A 19,961-nucleotide genomic window follows, 5' to 3' on the forward strand; every position below is an offset into this window, starting at 1 on the left:
AATGTTGGTTAGAAAAGGATGGAGAAGGTTTAATAAAAAAATGCTGCATGGAAGTTCTTTGTACCTGAACTCAAAAGCAGCTTTAATGCTTTAAGACTCTTACTGTCCCAATTTCCTTTTTGTTTTATTGATCAGAGGGATATCTGTCCCTGCAAAACAATCAGCAGACAGCTGTGGTGATGGCTGATAAATTCAGCCTCTTTTGCATCAGAAAATAATTTTTCAAGATCCCTTGAAATTCCACACATGCAGTAAAAGGTTATTTGCAGATAAGAACTAAAACTAACTGCCCAAAGCAAGTGCAGCATATTTACACTATGACCATTTTAAAAGTTACACCATGTACAGTGTGTGCACCGAGATCATGTCTGCGAATGCATGTGTTGATAAAGGTCGATTCCCAGAAAACAATCAGTGAATCTGGAGACGTGTCTCTTTACAGGGGGAGAGAGGACCAGCCGGTGAAACTGGGGAGAGAGTGAGTTCAGCAGTGCTGGATTGGCTTTTAATTGAAATGAATTCAACTCCTGATATCTTCTCCTTTTAGTGGGATTTTGTGCTGTTATCTGAATAATGTTATCTCTCAGGGGGACTCAGGGAAGCCAGGCCTGCCAGGGACACCGGGTTTGAGAGTGAGTGACAGGCTGCCATGTAGTATTGGCTAATGACATCAGTGTGCCTTTTTGCCGCATGGTCTGACTGTTCAAATTCACAGCGAGTCTCCTGAATGAGTCTTTGCATTTGTCATCAGGGTTTACCGGGGCCCAGTGGACCAGCAGGAGAAAAGGTGAGACTGATTCAATTAGGTGTGATCATATGAGAAGCAGCAGGTCAATGGGAACGTGATTCCATCGCAGAGCATTTCATAATCTGATGTAATGAATTTCCAAGCAAAGATGAAAGAACAGGTCAACCTGTCTGTTCCCAGGGAAACGAGGGGGCACGAGGGGAGCCCGGCAGGAGTGTGAGTTATCAGATATGAAAAAAAAAATCATGACATATAATAATTTATCTTTCCTTTCATTTGGGAAAATCACTTAATCCCCATGACAGCTTTTGTCTGTGATGATGAGTCTTTGCTGTATTATTCATGCAGATTCAGGGTGTGCCAGGGAAGAAAGGGGAACAGGTGAGCTATCACGTTGTGTCCTTGTTGAGTTTACATTTTGACACAACGAGCTGCTCACTCACATCATCCTTCACTCTCCTTTGTTTTCTCCCACAGGGAGAGCAAGGCCTGACTGGTCCTGAGGGCGCGAAGGGAGCAAGAGGAGAGCCAGGACTGAGAGGAGAGAAAGTGAGCTATTGGGGGGATGATGATGATGCTCTGGACAGTATCATCTTGTTTGCATATGAGGTGGACTTACAATCTGGCCTCTATCCTAAATGACATTTCCTTTTCTTGTCATTTTGCAAGGGGTCTCCAGGGTCAGGAGGGTCAGGTGTTCTTGGGGCTAAAGGAGAGCCGGGAGAGCGAGTGAGTTCATGCCGGAGTCATCATAGCGCTTCTTCATCAGAACAACAAATGACACAATCATAACGTTTACAGCTGCTGTGATATATGTTCCTGCCGATAGCATCCATTATTCATGAAACATTCCCCTGTGCCGACCGTCAGTGTAAGTCGTGCCCCTAAAATGGAGAATGCATAAAACATGTGCTCTTCCCTCAGGGACTTCCTGGCATCAGTGGAAGGCCGGGTGCCAAGGTGAGAGGCCTGCTACATTTTTCTGTTTCTCTGTTTGTTTGTTTGTTTGTTGCTTGAACTGGTTTTGTTTCTGTCCTTTAGGGAAACCCAGGTGAACCAGGAGACAGGGGCGAGGATGGGCGGCCAGGAATCCCAGGAAAGCCTGGTCTTGCTGGGAAAGAGGTCAGAGAGGTGTATGGGATGGAGCTGCATGTTGTAACTGTGAAAAATAACACAGTTCACTCTTCAGCAGAACCTTCTCTCCTCACCTTCATGGTTCACTTGTTGTTTGCTTTCTGTACATTCAGCAGTCAGTAGGGTGCTTGTTAAATGTTATTATTTAACAGCTTGAAGCTGAATGTTAGTGTGATGGTATGAGCTTTAGAGCTGAATTAGTAAATCAAGAGAAAATTAAGAGGCAGCTATTTTGATAATTTACTAATTGCTGTGTTCCAGCTTTTCTTTGGACTGGGGTTGCGCGATAAATCACCAGGCTGATAAAGTACCAGCCGATAATAATAAAGTCAGTAATGTCAGTTCTGCTAGGTCAGAAATATGGAATATTAAATCATCCATCTTTGCTCACTCCATCTTAGTCTTTCTTACCGTCAGGTGTGCATAAACTACAGGTTATGAGTTTCTTTTTAAAACACAAAAATGTGATATTATTGTTTTTTTTTATCAGTAACAGCCATAAGAAGCAGGTAAGAATCTGCTGCAATACATTCATATTGTGCATTGCTGCTTTGGACTGTTTTGATGATTAGAATTAGAAACATCTGTACAAGTATCCTCGTCATGGTATCAACCATATATCCCAGTCCTTGTAGGAAGCTTTTACTGGTTTTATACTACAATCAATGTTACATTCTGCCGCTGTAAAACAGAGTCAAGCAGTTACTGTCATTGCATGTGGCTCTCAGTGTTGATGTCAAAGATCAGACCGCCTGTTAAGCTTTCTTCTGTTCCTTCCAACATGCATCTCTAATGATGCCGTTTTAGAGGTAAAGTATACTCGCATGCAGTCTAACAGTGTATTTTTTATACCCATGTCCTCTGTACTAGTTGATGTTGTAGATTTTGAAATGTCTTGCCACTAAGATTTCCACCCAGTTAAAATCAATGAATTATTTATACGTATATTACACAGGGGCCGAGAGGAGAGAAGGGCGACGAAGGCACACCTGTAAGTATGGTCTCTCCCTCTTGTTCTTGCTAACATCCACTCTCATTATTGAACGTACGTGTGTGTGTGTGTGTGTGTGTGTGTGTGTGTGTGTGTGTGTGTGTGTGTGTGTGTGTGTGTGTGTGTGTGTGTCTATGTAACTGCAACTGGCTTTTCATCTTATGTTTCATCAGGGGGAGTCTGGCCTTCCAGGGAAGCCGGGAGAAAGAGGGCTGAGGGTAGGACGAGTTTGCACTCTGAAAGTACAAAAGAGCATCAATGCAAAGTTCAGTTAACAGACGTTTTATTGACCCCTCCTCCCCTCAGGGACTGGCTGGTCAATCGGGGCGACCAGGAGAGAAAGGAGACATAGGAGACCCAGGAGAGCACGGACGAAATGTGAGACACACATTTATGTACCATGATGCATGAGTTAGCTTGTCACAATGCTCTCGTGCTGTTTGACCGAGGCCTTGAGAGAAGAAACAGTGACGAAGGTCATCTGCTCAGTATCTTTATTGATCTGTGTTCGATCACAGGGCAGCCCTGGACCTGTGGGGCCCAGAGGAGAAAAAGGAGATCTGGTTTGTTGTTTGCTTTATTTTTACAAAGTGCTTCTATAGCTTTGTGTCAAATGTAGTGGATTCACATATTTCCACTCTCTTCGTCAAGGGACCTCAGGGGCCTCCAGGACCACCAGGAAAAATGGTGAGTGTGTCACATTGTACTGTGGGTTTAAAACAAAATGAACCATAATGATACTTAAACTAGACTTCAGAACACTGCAGCATCTGAAGCCCCATTTCTGCCTCATAATGAGAAGGTTTCTCATTATTTTGAGACACTAAGTTGTTATTTTGAGATACTAACTCATTATTTTGAGAAGGTTTCTCATTGTAGTGACTTAGGGGACATTGGCAGATCTAGACTTCATAATGTTCTGCATCATCTTACCATTGAATGTACTTCCAACAGCCCAGTTGAACCCAGTGTTGACATCACATGCATTTGTCTCTGTTCTCTTTAACAGGCTGACATCCAGGCCCAGCTAAAAGGAGAGAGAGGAGAGAAGGTATGAACCCGTGCAGAGCTTGTGCTGCTCCTCCCAAATCCAGTCTTCTTGTGGCTGTTTTAGTTCCTGCAGACACACGATGGCAAAACTCTGAATAAAACCACGATGACATGATTAACTGAATGTTAACTGGGTAAAAAAAAAAAAAGTAGGACAGCTAAAACAACTTGCGTCATTGTGATCCTCAGGGCGACATTGGTGACCCAGGAGAGAACGGCGCCAAAGGTCAGAAAGGCGAAGCAGGGACTCCCGGAGCCCCCGGCCTACGAGTGAGTTTGCCTCATTCTTGCAATTGAAACATGGCTCTGTGAGCATCTGATAAACCACTGTATATGCATCTGTATGCACTGACACCTCTCCCTGTTGATTTTGTATGCGTGACTAATGATCCTCTGTGACTTCTTGTTCTTCCCATGCTGTCTCTGAAGGGCCCTGAGGGCCAACGGGGGCCTGCAGGCACAAGGGTGAGTTTGCATGCTGACACTGTTCCTCTACTTCAGTTCTCATAACTAGAAATCTGAAAATATGTGAATCATTTGTGCCTTTACATCACTTTCACTTGTAATATATTTCATATTTTATATTTGCAGGGTGACTCAGGAGAGAGAGGAGCGCCTGGAGAGAAGGTTTGAAATCAATCTGTGTGACTGCTACTCACATTCTCACCTGCTGACACATTTACTTTTATCAGTAGTGAGGAGTGAAGTATTTTCTGCTGTCTGGTGAGGTGAGCGGCAGATCTCGCTGTCCTTCGTTCGTCTGGATTCTGTTTCCCTTTGTAATAGATTCTCAGCGGGATGAGGTGCAGAGGGCCTGGCAGAAAGCTTCATGGCCAAAAGCTGAACTGAGCCACTTAAGCTGTTCTCTCACTGTTTCAGGATGTAATGTAATGTTCTCTAACCTCAAACCTCTGTGTGATCAGGGAGAAAGGGGAGCGTCCGGGTTAGATGGACGCCCTGGTCTTGATGGTAAACCAGGTTCATCTGGACCACCTGGTCAGAGGGTACTTCAGTTTATGCCGTCTTTTCACCAAACTGTAAAACACATTGTATGTAGAGCCTCGCTGGGTGGTGAATATGTGTGTAGCTGATACACTGTTTATTTTTCCTTGTGTTACAGGGTGATCCTGGGAAACCGGGCGATCCTGGCAGAGATGTGAGGTTCCTTGTTTGAAAAATGCAGTTGAATTCAATCAATTATCAGATTTGTACTGTATATATTTAGTAAGTTGTTTGAAGTTATTCAATATTATATCGATCATATCACCCAAATTCTGTGTTTAACACATTGTCAGTGAACGCGTCTTCTCACTGTGCACTTTAGGTGTGCGTGCTGCAGGGGGCACTGTGGAGGCGTTAATATACAGCCCTCACTCCTGTGGCCAGTTGCATAAGGCGACTGTAGGGAAGAGATGTTCCCAGTCCAGTTTCACAGCAGATTATTATGTAATATTGACCATAATAATGATTCAGAAAGTCCACAACTGCTCAGCTGAAAGTTTAGTGAAAGAGCCTCGATGCTATTTTAAGGGGCAGACGGACAGATGACAGCTCCATGACTGCTGCTGCTGTATGTTTCTGTGGTGTGCAATCTTATGCACATTTAATTTTCTGAGATGTACAAGTGGAAAACATTCAAGTGTTATTACACTTTAACATGACGAGACTACACATCCTAACCTTTCACAATACCAGATATTAGCAGGTATTTAGCCTGATTAAGCCATTCACTGTGATGTGTGCTGATTTCATTTACCAGGGTCTATCAGGACTCAGAGGGGAACAGGGCCCCCCAGGGCCTGTCGGGCCTCCAGGCACTCCAGGGACACCTGTGAGTACACTCACACACCCACACACAAACTTTTATTTTTGTATCTACGTATCTCTTCATGAGTCGAATCCGTTTGTTGTTTTATATCTCAGTCTGTTTTCGACCACATTTACATGGTTGTGTCTTATCAGCCTTGCTGTTACATTTCAGGGTAAAGCAGGTGAAGATGGCAAACCTGGGGCTCCTGGCAAAATGGTAAGGCCTTACTTGTCCCAGCCGGTATGCTTCAGCATCTTTAATTTGACATGCTCTAATAAGACATGACAGATTTTGATATTGACTGTGTTTCGTCAGAATGTGAATGTTGATTGTAGTGCTTGCTTTTTCCTCTCACTTTGTCTCTCGATCACTGTCTTATTGGCAATAACCTTGACATATTCTCTCCTGTGCCAGATGTTGACTGATCAAAAGCAGTACAGATGTTTATTCTGTGGTCTGCTGCGTAATGGCTGTCTTGGCATAATGACACTGAATTGTCTGAGTGCTCCTGCAGTGGACCGGCCATTACTCAGTTGCTTCCTGTGGAGTCTGTAATGCATTTTGTTATGACTTGCAGGGTGAGGACGGTGTTCCAGGTGAAGATGGGAGAAAGGTTCGTGGTTGTTCACCAGTTTATGCGAGTTCAGGAAAAGTAACTTGACCAAAAGCAGAATGTTGATCTCTAACAGATTTATCTGACAAGTCTATGAAATAGATCATTTTTTCCTCTGTTGTCATGTACAGTGGTGCTTATTATGTCTGTTTTTTTATGTGAATCTGACTCTGTTGTCTTTAATCTGCAGGGTGACAAAGGAGAAGCAGGAGGAGCTGGAAGAGATGTCAGTTTTGCCAAATCTCCTTTATATTATTATCTCTTTGTGTTTTGGTGTCATTTATTTCTCTGCTGTGTCCTGTCTGACTCAACCTGCCCAGTTTCACCCCCTCCTTCCTGTATTGATCCTGTTTTCCTTGACATTGCTGTATTACACATCAGCCTTCCTCTTTCCTTCCTCCCCATCACTTTCCCTCTAAAGTGTGTATTTATCAAGTGTAGTTTGATCTGACATTGACATTACCATCACACTCTCACTCACTGCCGAATCAATAGGCTTCTCAGAAGCAGCTCTATACATTCACTAGCCTCTAATGATCAAGCTTAGCCTTTAAGGGGAAGCCACTTCTGAGAGGAATGCAGAAAGGCGCCAAATGTCAGAGTGCTGTTTTCATGTGCAAATTCATATTAATTATCTCTAGAACATCAGTGGAGGGGTGGCAGCGGCCACCTGCTTTGATTTTATAGTTCACTCTAGTATAGTGCAGGAGGAAGTAACCTTGTGTAGAGTGTCTCAGTTGTGTAATCGCATGTGTTTTCCAGGGCCGTGATGGGCTGAAAGGAGACCGGGGCCTTACTGGGCCTGTAGGACCCACTGGGCCTCCAGGGCTTCCTGGAGTACCTGGCAGCATTGGCCCTCCTGGACAGGTGCGGTAGATGTCCACGCAGTCAAAACATATCATGAATGGGACTGATAGTTTTTAATTTGTGCCAATCTATGCATTGTCCCCGACTCTCAGGTTGTGTATGTTAAAGGAGCTCCAGCTGCACCAATCCCAGGCCCACAGGGGCCTCCAGGAACCCCCGTGAGTGTGCATGACTTTGCAACATTCAGACATCTTTTCTCATTACATTCGTTAAATGCATATTACGGTCTAACACACACACATTACTGCTTTTCCTGCAGTTTTAAGTGCAAGGAATAATATGGACCTAAACGGGCTGCTGCACATTAATGGAAGATGAAGTTCATTAAATGCACAAAACAGTTCCTTTGCATGAAATTATGTTAAATATGTAACTGTGTTTCATTGTTTGCATGCCATCATAAAAAAGGTAATTTTCCAGAGACATCAACCAGAAACCGTGTGTAGCTCTCGTGTGGTCATGTTATCCTCAGCAGCATCGCTCTCCCTCATGTAGCAGCAGGGACGTGTGTTTTATCTCCATCTGTCTCTGTATGCTGCTGCAGGCCTCCCACAGTCTTATCTGTTGATGTTTTTATCATTGTCCTTGCTCTGTCCTTCAGGGCGTCCCTGGGATCCCAGGAGCTGTGGGAGCCAGAGTAAGTTGTGGTTGTTTTTATTGATCTCAGTTTGCTTTAGATTAGTAACCATTTATTCTGCTTTTTGAACTTCTACCCCTCTTTGTTCCAGGGGGAGAGAGGTCTGACCGGTTCTAAAGGTGATGCTGTAAGTTCAACTCACATCCCCGTTTTAGTGAAAGTGTCACATGAGTGAGGCTTCATGCATTTTGTGTTGATACTTTAATATCTTTCTATTTGCAGGGCGACCCAGGAGAGGACGGGGCGCCGGGCAGACCCGGGACAGCAGTGGTACGGCGTCAGCTCATCACCTGTCATGACTCCACTGTGACTTGTGGAAACATTTATTGTCAATGTTCTTCATCTCTGTTGAATGACTTTTGTGCATTTCTCTCACCAGGATGTACAGAAGGCTCTGGCCAGCCTTGGCATTCAGGTATGTGGATTATGATTTGCATTTTAATGATTCTATAATCTGTTGTGCCTTTAAAGATGCAGGAAGGTTTCTAGTTTTCAGTTTTTTATGTAATGTAAGGACGTGATTAAATGCAGTAGAGCTACGCAGCTTTACTTTGGATTTGAATGTGATGAGGTTGTAGCTTGATAATCACTTTGGAGATGCAAATGTCTGTTTATTCTGCTCTTGCTTTGTAGACGTTAGCTTAGCAGATAGCTAATATTTGATCCTTGAAATAAGGACTCATGAAACCGCAATAGAGTGAAGGACTTTAGGATCTTTCCTTTTTTGTAAAACTATGGAAACATAAAATATGGCATTGCAAACTGCACATATACATGCACATGAATGTACAACTCAAATTTAGCATGTAGCCATCACACAGGAAAAAAATGAGTATTTGAGAGGCTTGCATTGGTGTTAATGGAAAATGCAATTGGCAATTAGCAAGTCTAGCATAGATATGCGGATGTGTCTCTTGCTGAATTGTCTGGCTCATGGAAGATTTCCTGGAACTCGTGCAAAGTGTTATTTTTGTCCATCATTTCTTGCAAATGTCATCAATGCATTTACAGCTTCCAGATGTATTAATAACTCATGCTCAGCTGCTTTTCTTGTGTCAAACAGATCAATTACTTTGAAAATAAAAATGTCTTCATCCAGTAAAAGTGGATTAACAGAGTTGCCACGGTCAAGTGTGGGATTTGCTCGGTTTATGGCCGTGATAAAAATAGGACTGCGAGTAGTTTAAAACCACAGCAGCATGTGTGGGTTGATGTCATGGACGTGCCACTAAAGATTGATGTAGGTCTGTGACTGAGTTGTCACTCCTTAGAATAAACATAGCCCAGACAGTGTGGAGGAGTTTACAACCCTCATTTAGTGTCACTGCAGATGACAAACTACTCCAGTTTCTCACAGTGAAACTATATATTTCAGAGTTTATGTACGAATCCATTTTAAAATGATCTCTATTTTGGACTGGACTGGAGCAACTGAAAAGACAAAATATAAATGACTCACAGACAGGAACCTGTGGCTAAAAGTTAGGAAACTTTTGCCAAACATTTCCCTTTTCTGCCCTCCACACAGGTGTCTGATCTGAAGGTGGTTGTGGACAGGAAGGACACACCACAGGCTCCCACAGTGCAGAAGGCAGTGAAAGGTGAAAAGGGAGACAAGGGTGAACCTGGACAAAGAGGACAATCTGGTTTAGATGTAAGTACGGCCAAGAGCTTCCTGGAGGCTTACTGTAAAAATGAAAAACTTGAAAACCCCCAGTAAGATGACAGAAAGTCCAGATGGAGCACTACATTTCAGCATCTGTTAAATGTCTAATCAGCATAATTTGAAATTTTAAAACATTATATTTGATTTCTGTCCATTTCCTGTTGTGCACCAGGGTGTTCGAGGTTTTCCAGGAGAGAGAGGATCAAAAGGGGACCAAGGGGAGAGAGGACCTGTGGGAGGACCTGGGCCTCCAGGTAGAGCCATTGGAGAGCGAGGGCCTGAGGGACCCCCAGGGCCTGCTGGAGAGCCAGGCAAGCCTGGAATACCAGGAGTTCCTGGGCGAGCTGGGGAACTGGGGGAGGTTGGAAGACCAGGAGAGAAGGTGAGGAGGAGAGTTGGCAAAACAAATGATTTTTTTATCTTCCTGAACGTGATTCTACTAATATCATGGGTAATTGTCTTTCAGGGGTCGAGTGGAGAGAAAGGTGACAAAGGAGAAGGAGTAAGTGCTGATGTCACATTGACATTTACCTTGGTCCTCCAGGCATCCAGGTCGTGAAGAGAAATCCATGTTTTATGTAACCACTTCCACACTTGAGAGTTTCATGTGATTTCCAGGGTAAACCCGGACTAATGGGACCATCCGGCCCCCCAGGTCAGAAGGTAAACTCCTTCTCATCCTTGTTATTGATGCAGTGAAACCATGAACCTTTTGTTCATATAAGACACACAATGAATGGAGTCCATAATCGTTTGTCTCTGAATGTACTGTAGGGAGCCTCTGCTGACTCAGTGCTGATCGGTACGCCTGGGGTCCGAGGCCCTCCAGGAGTTACAGGACAGAAGGGAGAGGCTGGTGCTGCAGGACCGATGGGACCTAAAGGAGACCGAGTAAGATTCACACATAATACATGCAATCATGTGTCAAGTCATGTGCTGTCACGGGTTTCTGTATACAAATGAGCTACTTTTGATGTGTCTCAGGGTTTGGCGGGACCTCGTGGTGACAAAGGAGACAGAGGAGAGGCTGGAGACAGAGGCCGTGATGGCTCACAGGTGAGCTGGATCACAGTATTATAATAAACTCCTAAAGTGAGAGATCAGATTTGATCTTACTGTACTGTTGTTGCTGTGCATTTTCTTAATAAGAAGCAATCTGTGGTCTGTCGTCTCAGGGAACACCAGGAGAACCAGGAAAACCTGGTCAGGATGGGAAACCGGTAAGTGTGAAGTGCTGGATCTGAGCTACGTTATACTTCTGAAGGTGAAGATGAAACTGACTGTTGTGCTTTTTGTTTTTTTCATTTTCACAGAGGGCATGATTATAGTAATGACTTTCCTGGATTAGAGGCACTTGTGTAACTATTGAATGAATATTTCTTTCAGAAGTTTTAATAATGTGTTGATAATATTGTTGCTTATTGTGTATTTGTCTTTATAAATGTACATATTGGAGTGTTAATGCTCATGAAACACAAAATGCACCTGCTTAACCTTTTAAAAATATCAAACCAGCAGAACTCCAGCAAACATCAGAGGACACATTAAGGTTTCATCTGGATGTATTGTGTGTTCTGATTGCTCGGTCAGCTGCAGGATGTAAAGAGAGGAGAGATATTAAGCACTTCCTCACACTTTTTGTTTTCCTTCCCTCCATGTCGGAGCAGGGCCCCACAGGGCCCGCTGGTCCTCGAGGCCAACCAGTGAGTAATCAGTGACCCAGCAAAAGGGCCTTCTCTTGAGCTTGATCTTCAGAGAAAACCACTGGGTTGGCTGCAGCACTCAGCTGATGGAGCTCTCCTTTCCCCCTTTTGGGCCGAGGCTTCATAGATCTATAGACAGCAGCCTTTTGCAGCTGTGTGGCTACCACCTCACTATCTTACTTCCTCTCTGTCTCTTTCCTTATCTCTGTTGTTTGTTTCCCCTCTTCCAACACTGTTCTCCACCCACCTGTGCCCCCCACCCCCCTCTGTCTTTCATCCTCTCCAGGGCCTGCCTGGGTTCCCAGGAGTTCTAGGTAGACCGGTAGGTGCTCTGCTGCTGGCTGGCATGCTTGGGCTCTGGAGGAGGGAGGGCTGGGAGAACTGGTCCCTGTGGTATCAGACACAAGAGGGAGAAGTGAGAGCGGACCAAAGCTGTAGAGATAGCAGAGGGCTTGAGATTAGACAACAAGTAGTTCTAAAGATGATTCTGCATCAGGAGCCTAGAACAAAGTATCATCAGGGTGCACACACCACCATACATCCCAGGCAAATTTCACCATTTTAATCCTAATTCATTTGTATTAGAAACACCCTTCCAGGAGCCGGGGTCTGGGATAAGAGTCAGAGCGTGATTGGTTCATCATGAAACATTGATCAAGATCACCTGTCCCCACAGAATCCGTGTCAAACTCACGAGTTGAGTTTTGAAGTTGAACTTCAGGCGAGTAAAACACCACAGATTTGTTGGAGGAGATGAAAGGAAGTCAGCTGACATCCTGAGCCGAAGCGTTCGCCAAGATCCAACATACAATAGTGTGGGGGGGGTACTAAATTGGGTGTTCTCCAAAAAGTACTGTGCTGTCGATGCGCTTGAGTCTGCTTATCGTGCATGCAGCTGTGCCTGCTGTCTGTTGTGTGCTTATCCCTCTCACAGCACTGATTTTTCAGAGCTTACCATGTGAGTGTCTCATTGTTGACATTGTGGATCCTCTGTTTGCATTGTCCTACCTGCTGTCGTGAGTCAGTCCATGTTTTGTTGTTGTATATTCGCATTACCTGCGTGGACGCTCACGTCTCTCAGTGATACATCAGTGCGTCATTTACGTTAACCCCATGTTGTCCATTATCGGCACATAAAAATGTATATACTTTTTTATGGGCTCAGTTTGTATGAGCATATTTAATTCAGAAATATGTGGCGTGCGCAGTGGTAGTTTTGTCGTCACCGTGAGCTTGCCAGGCAGTGATATCAGTCTTCTCACCTAACCCTGAGCAAGGACATGAATAAGATTTTTTAAATGTCAAAATATTCCTTTAAAATGTGTAGTGATGAGTGTTTTGTCATGTGAATGTGCTGTGTATGACTTGTATTTTCCTTCCAGGGAAACCCAGGAGAACCTGGCATCAGGGGGCCAACTGTAAGCATGACACACACTGTGAAGCATGAACACACATGCACAGACTCTTATTGAAAGCAGCACTTTACATGTTGGTCATATGTGTTTCAATTAGGGCCCCATGGGTCCCAACGGGCTTCCAGGTCCATCAGGTGTAAAGGTGAGTTAACTACATCTGACTGTGCTGCCTGTTACAGCACACATGCTGAAGTTCTTTATTTTTTACTATTCGCCAGCCAAAGTCATAATAAGTTTGTTTTTCACAGGGTAATCAAGGAGAGCCAGGCGTTGGTGTGCAGGTAAAACAGCTCTTTCACACAAGAGGTCCAGCAGCCTCAGTTCATGGTCGCATTACAATCTAAACAGTGTGTTGTGTAGCAGAATGTGCATTGTGTGAGTGTATTTCTCCTCTCTGCAGGGCCCCCCTGGTGCCCAAGGGAGCACAGGTCTACCTGGACCACCGGGCCCTCCGGGAGCTGTGGTAAGTGTTCCCATAAATCACAGCTTCTCTGCAGGGACAAGCTGCTTTGTTGTTGTCTTGTTCATTGAACATCTTGTGTGTGTGTTTATCATATTGTGTTCCCTCATACCTCTGTGTTTATTTCTCCCCTGCAGGGTCCACAGGGCCCCCCAGGACTGTCAGGGCAGGTGGTGAGTATGCGGTCTTGATCTGGCTGTGACTGTTGCTGTGTTGCACAGTGGGGAAGTGTAAAATTGAAGAAATGTTTTGAGCCTGAGGCATTTGAGTTCTAACTGAAAATAGGAAGGTAATTAAATAAAAATGCCAAAACGTGTAGCAAGTTTTTGTTGATAAATGGCAACTTCAGCTGCGTGTCGTGTTCGTAATTTGAAAATGCAGCTTACAGAACATGTGATTTGTTGTACCGTCAGCTGAAAAACAAGCAATCCCCTCAGATCACGCACAGCATACTGACTCTTTATGAAGTGACCACAACCAGCTTTTCTATCACGATTCTCCTGTTGTTAACTGTGTGCTTGCAGGTATTTTTTGGAATTTTAATTATCTCGAGATAACCAAACTAATTTTTCTAAGATAACGGGTTAATTTATCTCATTATCTTGAGAAAACAAAAGATTTCTCGAGATTATTAGATCATTTATCACAGGAAAACGACTTCATACTGTAAGATTCACAAGAGCGGACCAGGACATGCACGCACTGCTCTGCAGAGCGGATTTGGGAGCTTCACAGCAAACCATGTGAAGTTTTTATGGACTTCTGTCATTTGTTGTGAAAGTGTCTTCGCTCTGATTTGACATGAGGACATTTACATCATGGCTACTTATTGTGAGGGATAGGTAAATAATTAAAACTGATGTATAGTTTGATGCACTGATGGATATCGGGTTCTCCTAAATATGTTTTCAGCTTAAATCAGTTGCTGCAGTTGTCAAGGTGCAGTTGTCAATACATGCTGGCATGGCGCTCCTGGTCTCTGATAAACATCCTAAATAATAAGAGGAAATGACCTTTTGTTTTCTCATGATTAGGATTATGGTGTTTTCTCGAGAAAACAAAATAATTAAGTACAATGAAACAAAATATCTTAAAATAAGTGAAGACCTCATTATTTAAACATTTTATAAAGAAAAAAACTGCATGTTTCTGATTAAATTCATCACGTACTGAATTATGTGTTGCTCCTCAGGGTGAAGCAGGTAAACCAGGAGTCCCTGGAAGAGATGGGGTGCCTGGTAAAGAAGGATTACCTGGATTGCCAGGAAAGCAGGTGTGTGCCTGTGTACCTGTGTTTGTGCCCATGCAGTTGACTGTGCATGTGTGTCATGTGCACTGTGCTGTTTTATCAGGTCCTTCTCGGTGTCATCATGGTGTAATTTGTTCCTCAGGGCATTGCTGGACCTCCAGGCCAGTCGGGCTTAAAGGGGGAGCAGGGAGACAGCGGCCCTCCGGGGAAGGTGAGAACATGCTGTATCTACTGAGCAGCCTCTTGCTAGAAGGACAGTCAATGAAATTGGTTTTGTGGTTGCCTTTATTGGATGTGATACCAGCTGCTGCCTGAAGTAATAAAAACATTTCTGTCGTGCTATTATTAGCTTCTTGCTGCAAGAGTTTCCATCTGATGCACGACACAATGCCGGCCTATTCTGTGTCTTCCTTCAGGGGCCGTGGTCAGGCTGTTGATATTTGTGCACCTACAGCTGGGGTTGCCTGAAACCCAAATGGTGCTCCAGATAAATTCCCCTGCTATTTGTACACTTCTTAGAGTTGGCTGGGAGTCCCGCTGTTAGTTACTTATGTGCTGCTGCTGGCTGTGGCTATAAACTCTGATATTTTATCTGTGAGTTGTCTGCCGCAGTGTGAGGTGCGAACAGCTCGCAAACAGAAAATAGACCTCTTCAGTCTGACTCTGTTGATTTGGGGATCCATCAGGAGCCTGCAGTTGAAGTCAGTAAAGTCAATACAGTGAGCAAGGCAGAGGTTTGGGGGTTTTAATGGTCATTGGATTTTGAAATTCTGCTCTCATTTCTCTCTCGACAAATGTTTGTGTGCATTTGCAGAAGATGGGTTGGCTACGTACCTCTAACCTGGGAAATGTTTACATGTGGAAACAAGGCAAAACGCTCTGTGGTAACACAGCGAGCTCTGCTATCAGCTGAAAGTGAGAATGGCTCTGCACGAGAACTGTACTGAATATTGGTCTTCATTCATAGCACTCGATGTTTGTGCAAACAAAAACAGGAGATGCATTTCTCCAAACTTTAGAAGAGTTTGATGGAAATACATTGTTGTTTACTGTAATACTAAATACTGAACATCCCTTGCTTTTTATTATGAATTTTGTGCTGGGAATAGGCAGTAACACCAGAACTTCATCTTCCTGTGAAGGCTGTGGGATTAGTGGGATTTCTCTGTTGTCCGACTGTTATTGATTGACATTTAAAGAGCAAATTCTCTGGCACTTAGTGACTCGGTAAATTTTGAAAAGTGAAATGACTTTTGACATGTCTGAAACGTATTTCTTGTGTTCTCTCTCTCCTCACAGGTCTATGTTATCATAGACTGAATAATAAGTGGACAGAGCTTCAGGGTCTGAAAAGTGAAGCCAGTGAGGAAGTAGCTTAAACCTGCATTCTTTGTAATGGCCAGACTCCACTGACTACAAAAGAAGCTTACGAGAAAGTGACCCTACTTCTTACTTGATTTATTACGTTAGTAAACATTTTCCTCATGAGTTGATGGTCTATATCACTAGTTTCAACTCCTCTTCATTACAGCATGATGGTCGTTTTTTAAATTATGGTCCCACGTAGAGTAAAATAGATGATAAAGCGGGGTATTCTTTAGGTCTCGTGACTCACAAGTGGCTACCACAGCGTGTCCTCAGGTTCTCAGTCACATCCAATCAAATGGAGGCGTGGCAATGTGTATCCTCCCCAGCTCCACCCTGTCATCCAAACATGGTCATGTCTGGCTCCAAAAACCAAGATGATGACGGCCAAATTCGAGGTTTCAGGACAGTAGTACGACCCTGGATTTACGGTTAGAACTGAGAAAGCAGAGTGAACTTGATGTTCCAGTGTAGCTGTGTCGTGTTCAGGTCAAGACATCCATGGTTTGAGTTTCCATGAATTATTGCTGGAATTGAATATTTCTCATTATAATTTAAAACCGTTCGTTTGGCTGTGATTTGTCAGCACTACTTGGCCTTCATATGGAAACTACCTCAACACTGACACTGAAATATTATTGCCTGCAAAGTGTCTGCATTTGAGTGACTGCAGGCACCTGTTAATTGGGATTGGCTCGGCATGAAAAAGCCTGTGCCAATTCTGCTGATGAGGATCTCAATTTCAATTTCAGCTCAGTGAGACTGAAAGTGACAGAGAAGGTCGCATGCATTCATAACTTCCTCCGTGCAGGCCTCATCACATTATCACACAGAGTCAAAATCATCTTTGTTTTTACTTCCAAAATCAGTGTCATTACACTGCAGATGAGAATAATTTGATCATTTATTAAACTGCTACATCGTTATCAATAGCCTGTGCATGCACCAGACCTCACCTTGTAAAATGATGTGCGCTGTTCTCTTCATTTGCTGTTGTTGATGCAACAGATTCCCCCTTGTCTGAGCCAGGAGCAATCAACCTTTTTAGCCTGGAGCACAGCTTTTTGTAATGCAAAGCAGCAGGTTTGCTGCCAGATATCATAATGACATGTAGTGGCGCACACATTGACTGCTGTCAACTCACAACTGCAGTGTTTTTAAGCATTCTGATAGGACGTCAGTGAGAACAGATGTGAGGCAGCTTTTCCAGAGTTGAAATGTCTGTGTGGCAGTACGTAGACCGTTTCGAGCTGTTCAGTTAAGCATCCAAAGTACATTCCCACCACAGAAAGGGGTTCGTCATCCACAACAGCAAAAAACTTGCCACTAATTTCTGTTATTAGCTTTACTCGGTCCTCATGTGAGAAGAGTTTCTCACAGCGTTCTTTGTTTCCAGTTGTGTTTGCTGCTGCAACTCCTTTTCTTCTTGGCAATGTTTGCTTATAAAACTTCACCATATTCCTTTACATGACAAGTGTTTTATCAAATGCATGGAGACAGGAAGTGGTTACAGTAAGGCGCACAATATGTGCCTTTAAAAGCCTTGACATTATGTCTGAGGGAATATTTGTCCTGAGTTCGTATCATACCAGACACCCTGTCCTGTTTTATTACTTCAAAGCAGTTTGAAGTCATCACTGCTAAAAAGTGTTTGGCAAAAGATGCACAAAGATGGAGCTCGCTTGTCAGGCGCTCAGTATTCGCTTTCATTCCTGCTGTTGAGCAGTGTTGACATGAATCATGACGAGCGTCTCGAGCAGCTCCCTCACTGCTGACAGCCTTGGGTTCAGCACCTTGGACAGAGCCACGTTGTCGCTGTCAGTGAATTCACTTCCTTGATAAATAACCAGGCAACACTTGTCCATCTGCTCAGCGGCCCCACCATTTGTTCACACGCACACACAGAAACAAAGCTGAACACGTGTGAAGCTTTCTACACAGCTGCAAGCATTTTTTAGGTTTCAGTGCTCCTGAATCCAAGAACTTAGGCCTCCACTTTGCTCCCTTCACTCATGCTCAACCCGGACGACAGAACACTTTGGGGACACACACACACACAAAAGGAGAAAGAGACGGCACTTGATCACACAGTAATGACAGTAATTAGTTCCTTGAATTAACCGTCACAGCCAAGTGTTTCTTTCAGTCCCGCCAGTACAATTGAATATTAGGCATATTATTAACACAAGACTTTTGTCCCTCTACCAAATTGTTGAAAGAGCAGAAAAGATTTCAGGTGTTCAGTCTGGCGTAGTCCAGTGGCTAAGCAGTAGGACTTGCTGCGTGCTGAAGACGTTAAAGGGAGCTGGAAAGGCTAATGCATGGGCTGTCATGATACCTGAATATGAAGGCTCTTAAGCGCACATTTATGTCTTTTCATGAACAAGAACCCATGCTGTGCTGCACAGGTAATCACTATTATTTTCTCCATTTTCCCTGCGCTCTTACAGTCTGTGGCTGGACCACCTGGACCCAAAGGAGAGAGGGTGAGTCACTGTTATTGACATCAGCGTGGAAGTTGCAACATTAACCTTTTCCTTTCCATTTTAGCTGTGATACTGAAAACACATATTGAATGCGTATGCGTACTAAACTGCCAAGGCCAAGGAGTGACATGAAACAGGACCGAGCTGACATAACTTTCCTGTGATTGATGCAGGGTCTTCCTGGTCAAACACTGCCAGGCACAACCGGAGAGAGAGGTCTAGCTGGAGAAAAGGTGAGTCTGACCAAACCTTTGTTCTGAAGGCTGGCTCTCAGTCAGTAGGAAAATGTGCATTTTCTTTAAAACTCTATGGTACTTGCTGTCTGTCAGGGTGTCAAGGGAGACAAAGGTCCTGCTGGCATCAAAGGAGAGAGGGTGAGTACCATCACGCTGCAGAGCAACACTTACACTTGATGTAATGTAATGTACATTTCCGTCTCTATATCTGTCGTCATTATAGGGAGTGGCTGGTGAATCAGGAGAGCCTGGAGAGGATGTGAGTAATCTGCTCCTTGTTCTCTGGACTCAGACTCTCACATGTCGTTTTACTGAATGTTTTTCTTCACATTTTGATGATTTCCTGGTTTCTGCTTGACTCTTGACGATTTAAATTTAACATCCTTAATAAATGTTATTTTGTGAGTTCAATGTGCTCCCACAGCCATAAGAAAGAATGGACGGCTTGTTTTTATCCTAAATCCTAAAAACAACATGTGTCTGCATGGAGGGCTACTCATCCTTTTTCAAACTTACGTTTTAGTGGCTCAACATTTCTGTTATCCACAACTCACAAAAAGCATAGTAAAATATAATGCTTCAAGCAAATGTATTCATTTTTTCGCTTTTTTTGAACCATACACTTAAAAGTGGGATTGTTTTTGTCAAAGTCTTTCACACCAAAGCCAGACAATTACTTAATCTTACTTTAATCAGCCGTCTTTCCATTGCAGTGTGATTAAAGTCTCCAGACCTTCTATCTGAAAGTGTCAACTGTAATCTCCTCTGATGCTCCAGGTTTTGATTATTTGTCGTCCCTGAGGTTAACGAGGCATGTTAACTGTAATGACAGGCAAGCCGCTGACAGTACACACCGATACCGATTAAACGTGTCCTCTGCAGTATAATAATGAACTGCAAAAACTAAAACTGCGCTTTGTTAGTATTATTATTGTTCATGTGAACAAAAAAGAAGAATATTCATTCTGTATCTCTTTCCACCAATGCATTATTAGTATGGGTCTTCAGAAATCCATCAGCAATTCTTATTTTCACACCTCCATATTTGTTTTTCATGCAGGGGGCACCGGGATCTCCTGGACCAAAAGGAGATAAGGTGAGCTTTTGTCATGGGCTTTATTACTTTGGCTGAAACCCGATCTGTACGACAGTTACCACAAAGTGTGTATTTGCAGGGAGAGAAAGGGGTCGGACTGGCAGGTCCTCCCGGTCGGGTCGGGCCTCAAGGTTTAAAGGTGGGTAACAGTTCACGCTGCTTCTTGAATTAGTCAGTGTGATTTATCAGATGCGGATCAGACTCTAACTGCAACTTAATTTCAGGGAGATCCAGGCCTTCCTGGTTCACCTGGTCCTCCAGGGCCACTGGGGAAGTCAGGTGACGTTGGACCGCCTGGCCTGAGAGGAGAAACTGGACAACTTGGACCTCCTGGACCGCCAGGGGAGAGGGTCAGTGGAGCTGCTGGTTACACAATACTGTGTGCTTTCTGTCTTCATCTCTGTGGTGTGATTTTGAACCACTGAGGTCTCATTT

General features: G+C 43.8%; 1 protein-coding gene across 1 annotated transcript in view; it reads left to right on the top strand.

Annotated features, from left to right (window-relative positions):
* col7a1 (collagen, type VII, alpha 1) overlaps positions 1-19,961 on the top strand; it is a 58,339-nt gene that overhangs the window by 24,588 nt on the left and 13,790 nt on the right. The window contains exons 43-94 of the mRNA XM_070957811.1: positions 443-478; positions 588-632; positions 752-787; positions 929-964; positions 1,097-1,129; positions 1,226-1,297; positions 1,418-1,477; positions 1,673-1,708; positions 1,790-1,870; positions 2,838-2,873; positions 3,047-3,091; positions 3,180-3,251; positions 3,392-3,436; positions 3,525-3,560; positions 3,883-3,924; positions 4,113-4,193; positions 4,353-4,388; positions 4,515-4,550; positions 4,847-4,927; positions 5,044-5,079; positions 5,683-5,754; positions 5,905-5,949; positions 6,311-6,346; positions 6,537-6,572; positions 7,109-7,213; positions 7,306-7,371; positions 7,815-7,850; positions 7,942-7,977; positions 8,073-8,120; positions 8,230-8,265; positions 9,379-9,504; positions 9,689-9,898; positions 9,983-10,018; positions 10,135-10,179; positions 10,291-10,407; positions 10,501-10,572; positions 10,692-10,736; positions 11,506-11,541; positions 12,602-12,637; positions 12,732-12,776; positions 12,883-12,915; positions 13,035-13,097; positions 13,232-13,267; positions 14,287-14,367; positions 14,486-14,554; positions 18,159-18,194; positions 18,368-18,427; positions 18,524-18,568; positions 18,654-18,689; positions 19,491-19,526; positions 19,606-19,665; positions 19,751-19,876. Coding sequence (XP_070813912.1) covers positions 443-478; positions 588-632; positions 752-787; positions 929-964; positions 1,097-1,129; positions 1,226-1,297; positions 1,418-1,477; positions 1,673-1,708; positions 1,790-1,870; positions 2,838-2,873; positions 3,047-3,091; positions 3,180-3,251; positions 3,392-3,436; positions 3,525-3,560; positions 3,883-3,924; positions 4,113-4,193; positions 4,353-4,388; positions 4,515-4,550; positions 4,847-4,927; positions 5,044-5,079; positions 5,683-5,754; positions 5,905-5,949; positions 6,311-6,346; positions 6,537-6,572; positions 7,109-7,213; positions 7,306-7,371; positions 7,815-7,850; positions 7,942-7,977; positions 8,073-8,120; positions 8,230-8,265; positions 9,379-9,504; positions 9,689-9,898; positions 9,983-10,018; positions 10,135-10,179; positions 10,291-10,407; positions 10,501-10,572; positions 10,692-10,736; positions 11,506-11,541; positions 12,602-12,637; positions 12,732-12,776; positions 12,883-12,915; positions 13,035-13,097; positions 13,232-13,267; positions 14,287-14,367; positions 14,486-14,554; positions 18,159-18,194; positions 18,368-18,427; positions 18,524-18,568; positions 18,654-18,689; positions 19,491-19,526; positions 19,606-19,665; positions 19,751-19,876 — 2,946 coding nt within the window. The remainder of the gene's footprint in view (positions 1-442; positions 479-587; positions 633-751; positions 788-928; positions 965-1,096; positions 1,130-1,225; positions 1,298-1,417; positions 1,478-1,672; positions 1,709-1,789; positions 1,871-2,837; positions 2,874-3,046; positions 3,092-3,179; positions 3,252-3,391; positions 3,437-3,524; positions 3,561-3,882; positions 3,925-4,112; positions 4,194-4,352; positions 4,389-4,514; positions 4,551-4,846; positions 4,928-5,043; positions 5,080-5,682; positions 5,755-5,904; positions 5,950-6,310; positions 6,347-6,536; positions 6,573-7,108; positions 7,214-7,305; positions 7,372-7,814; positions 7,851-7,941; positions 7,978-8,072; positions 8,121-8,229; positions 8,266-9,378; positions 9,505-9,688; positions 9,899-9,982; positions 10,019-10,134; positions 10,180-10,290; positions 10,408-10,500; positions 10,573-10,691; positions 10,737-11,505; positions 11,542-12,601; positions 12,638-12,731; positions 12,777-12,882; positions 12,916-13,034; positions 13,098-13,231; positions 13,268-14,286; positions 14,368-14,485; positions 14,555-18,158; positions 18,195-18,367; positions 18,428-18,523; positions 18,569-18,653; positions 18,690-19,490; positions 19,527-19,605; positions 19,666-19,750; positions 19,877-19,961) is intronic.

The sequence above is a fragment of the Chaetodon trifascialis genome, chromosome 3 (genome assembly GCF_039877785.1).
Source record: "Chaetodon trifascialis isolate fChaTrf1 chromosome 3, fChaTrf1.hap1, whole genome shotgun sequence".
Taxonomy (NCBI): Eukaryota; Metazoa; Chordata; class Actinopteri; order Chaetodontiformes; family Chaetodontidae; genus Chaetodon; species Chaetodon trifascialis.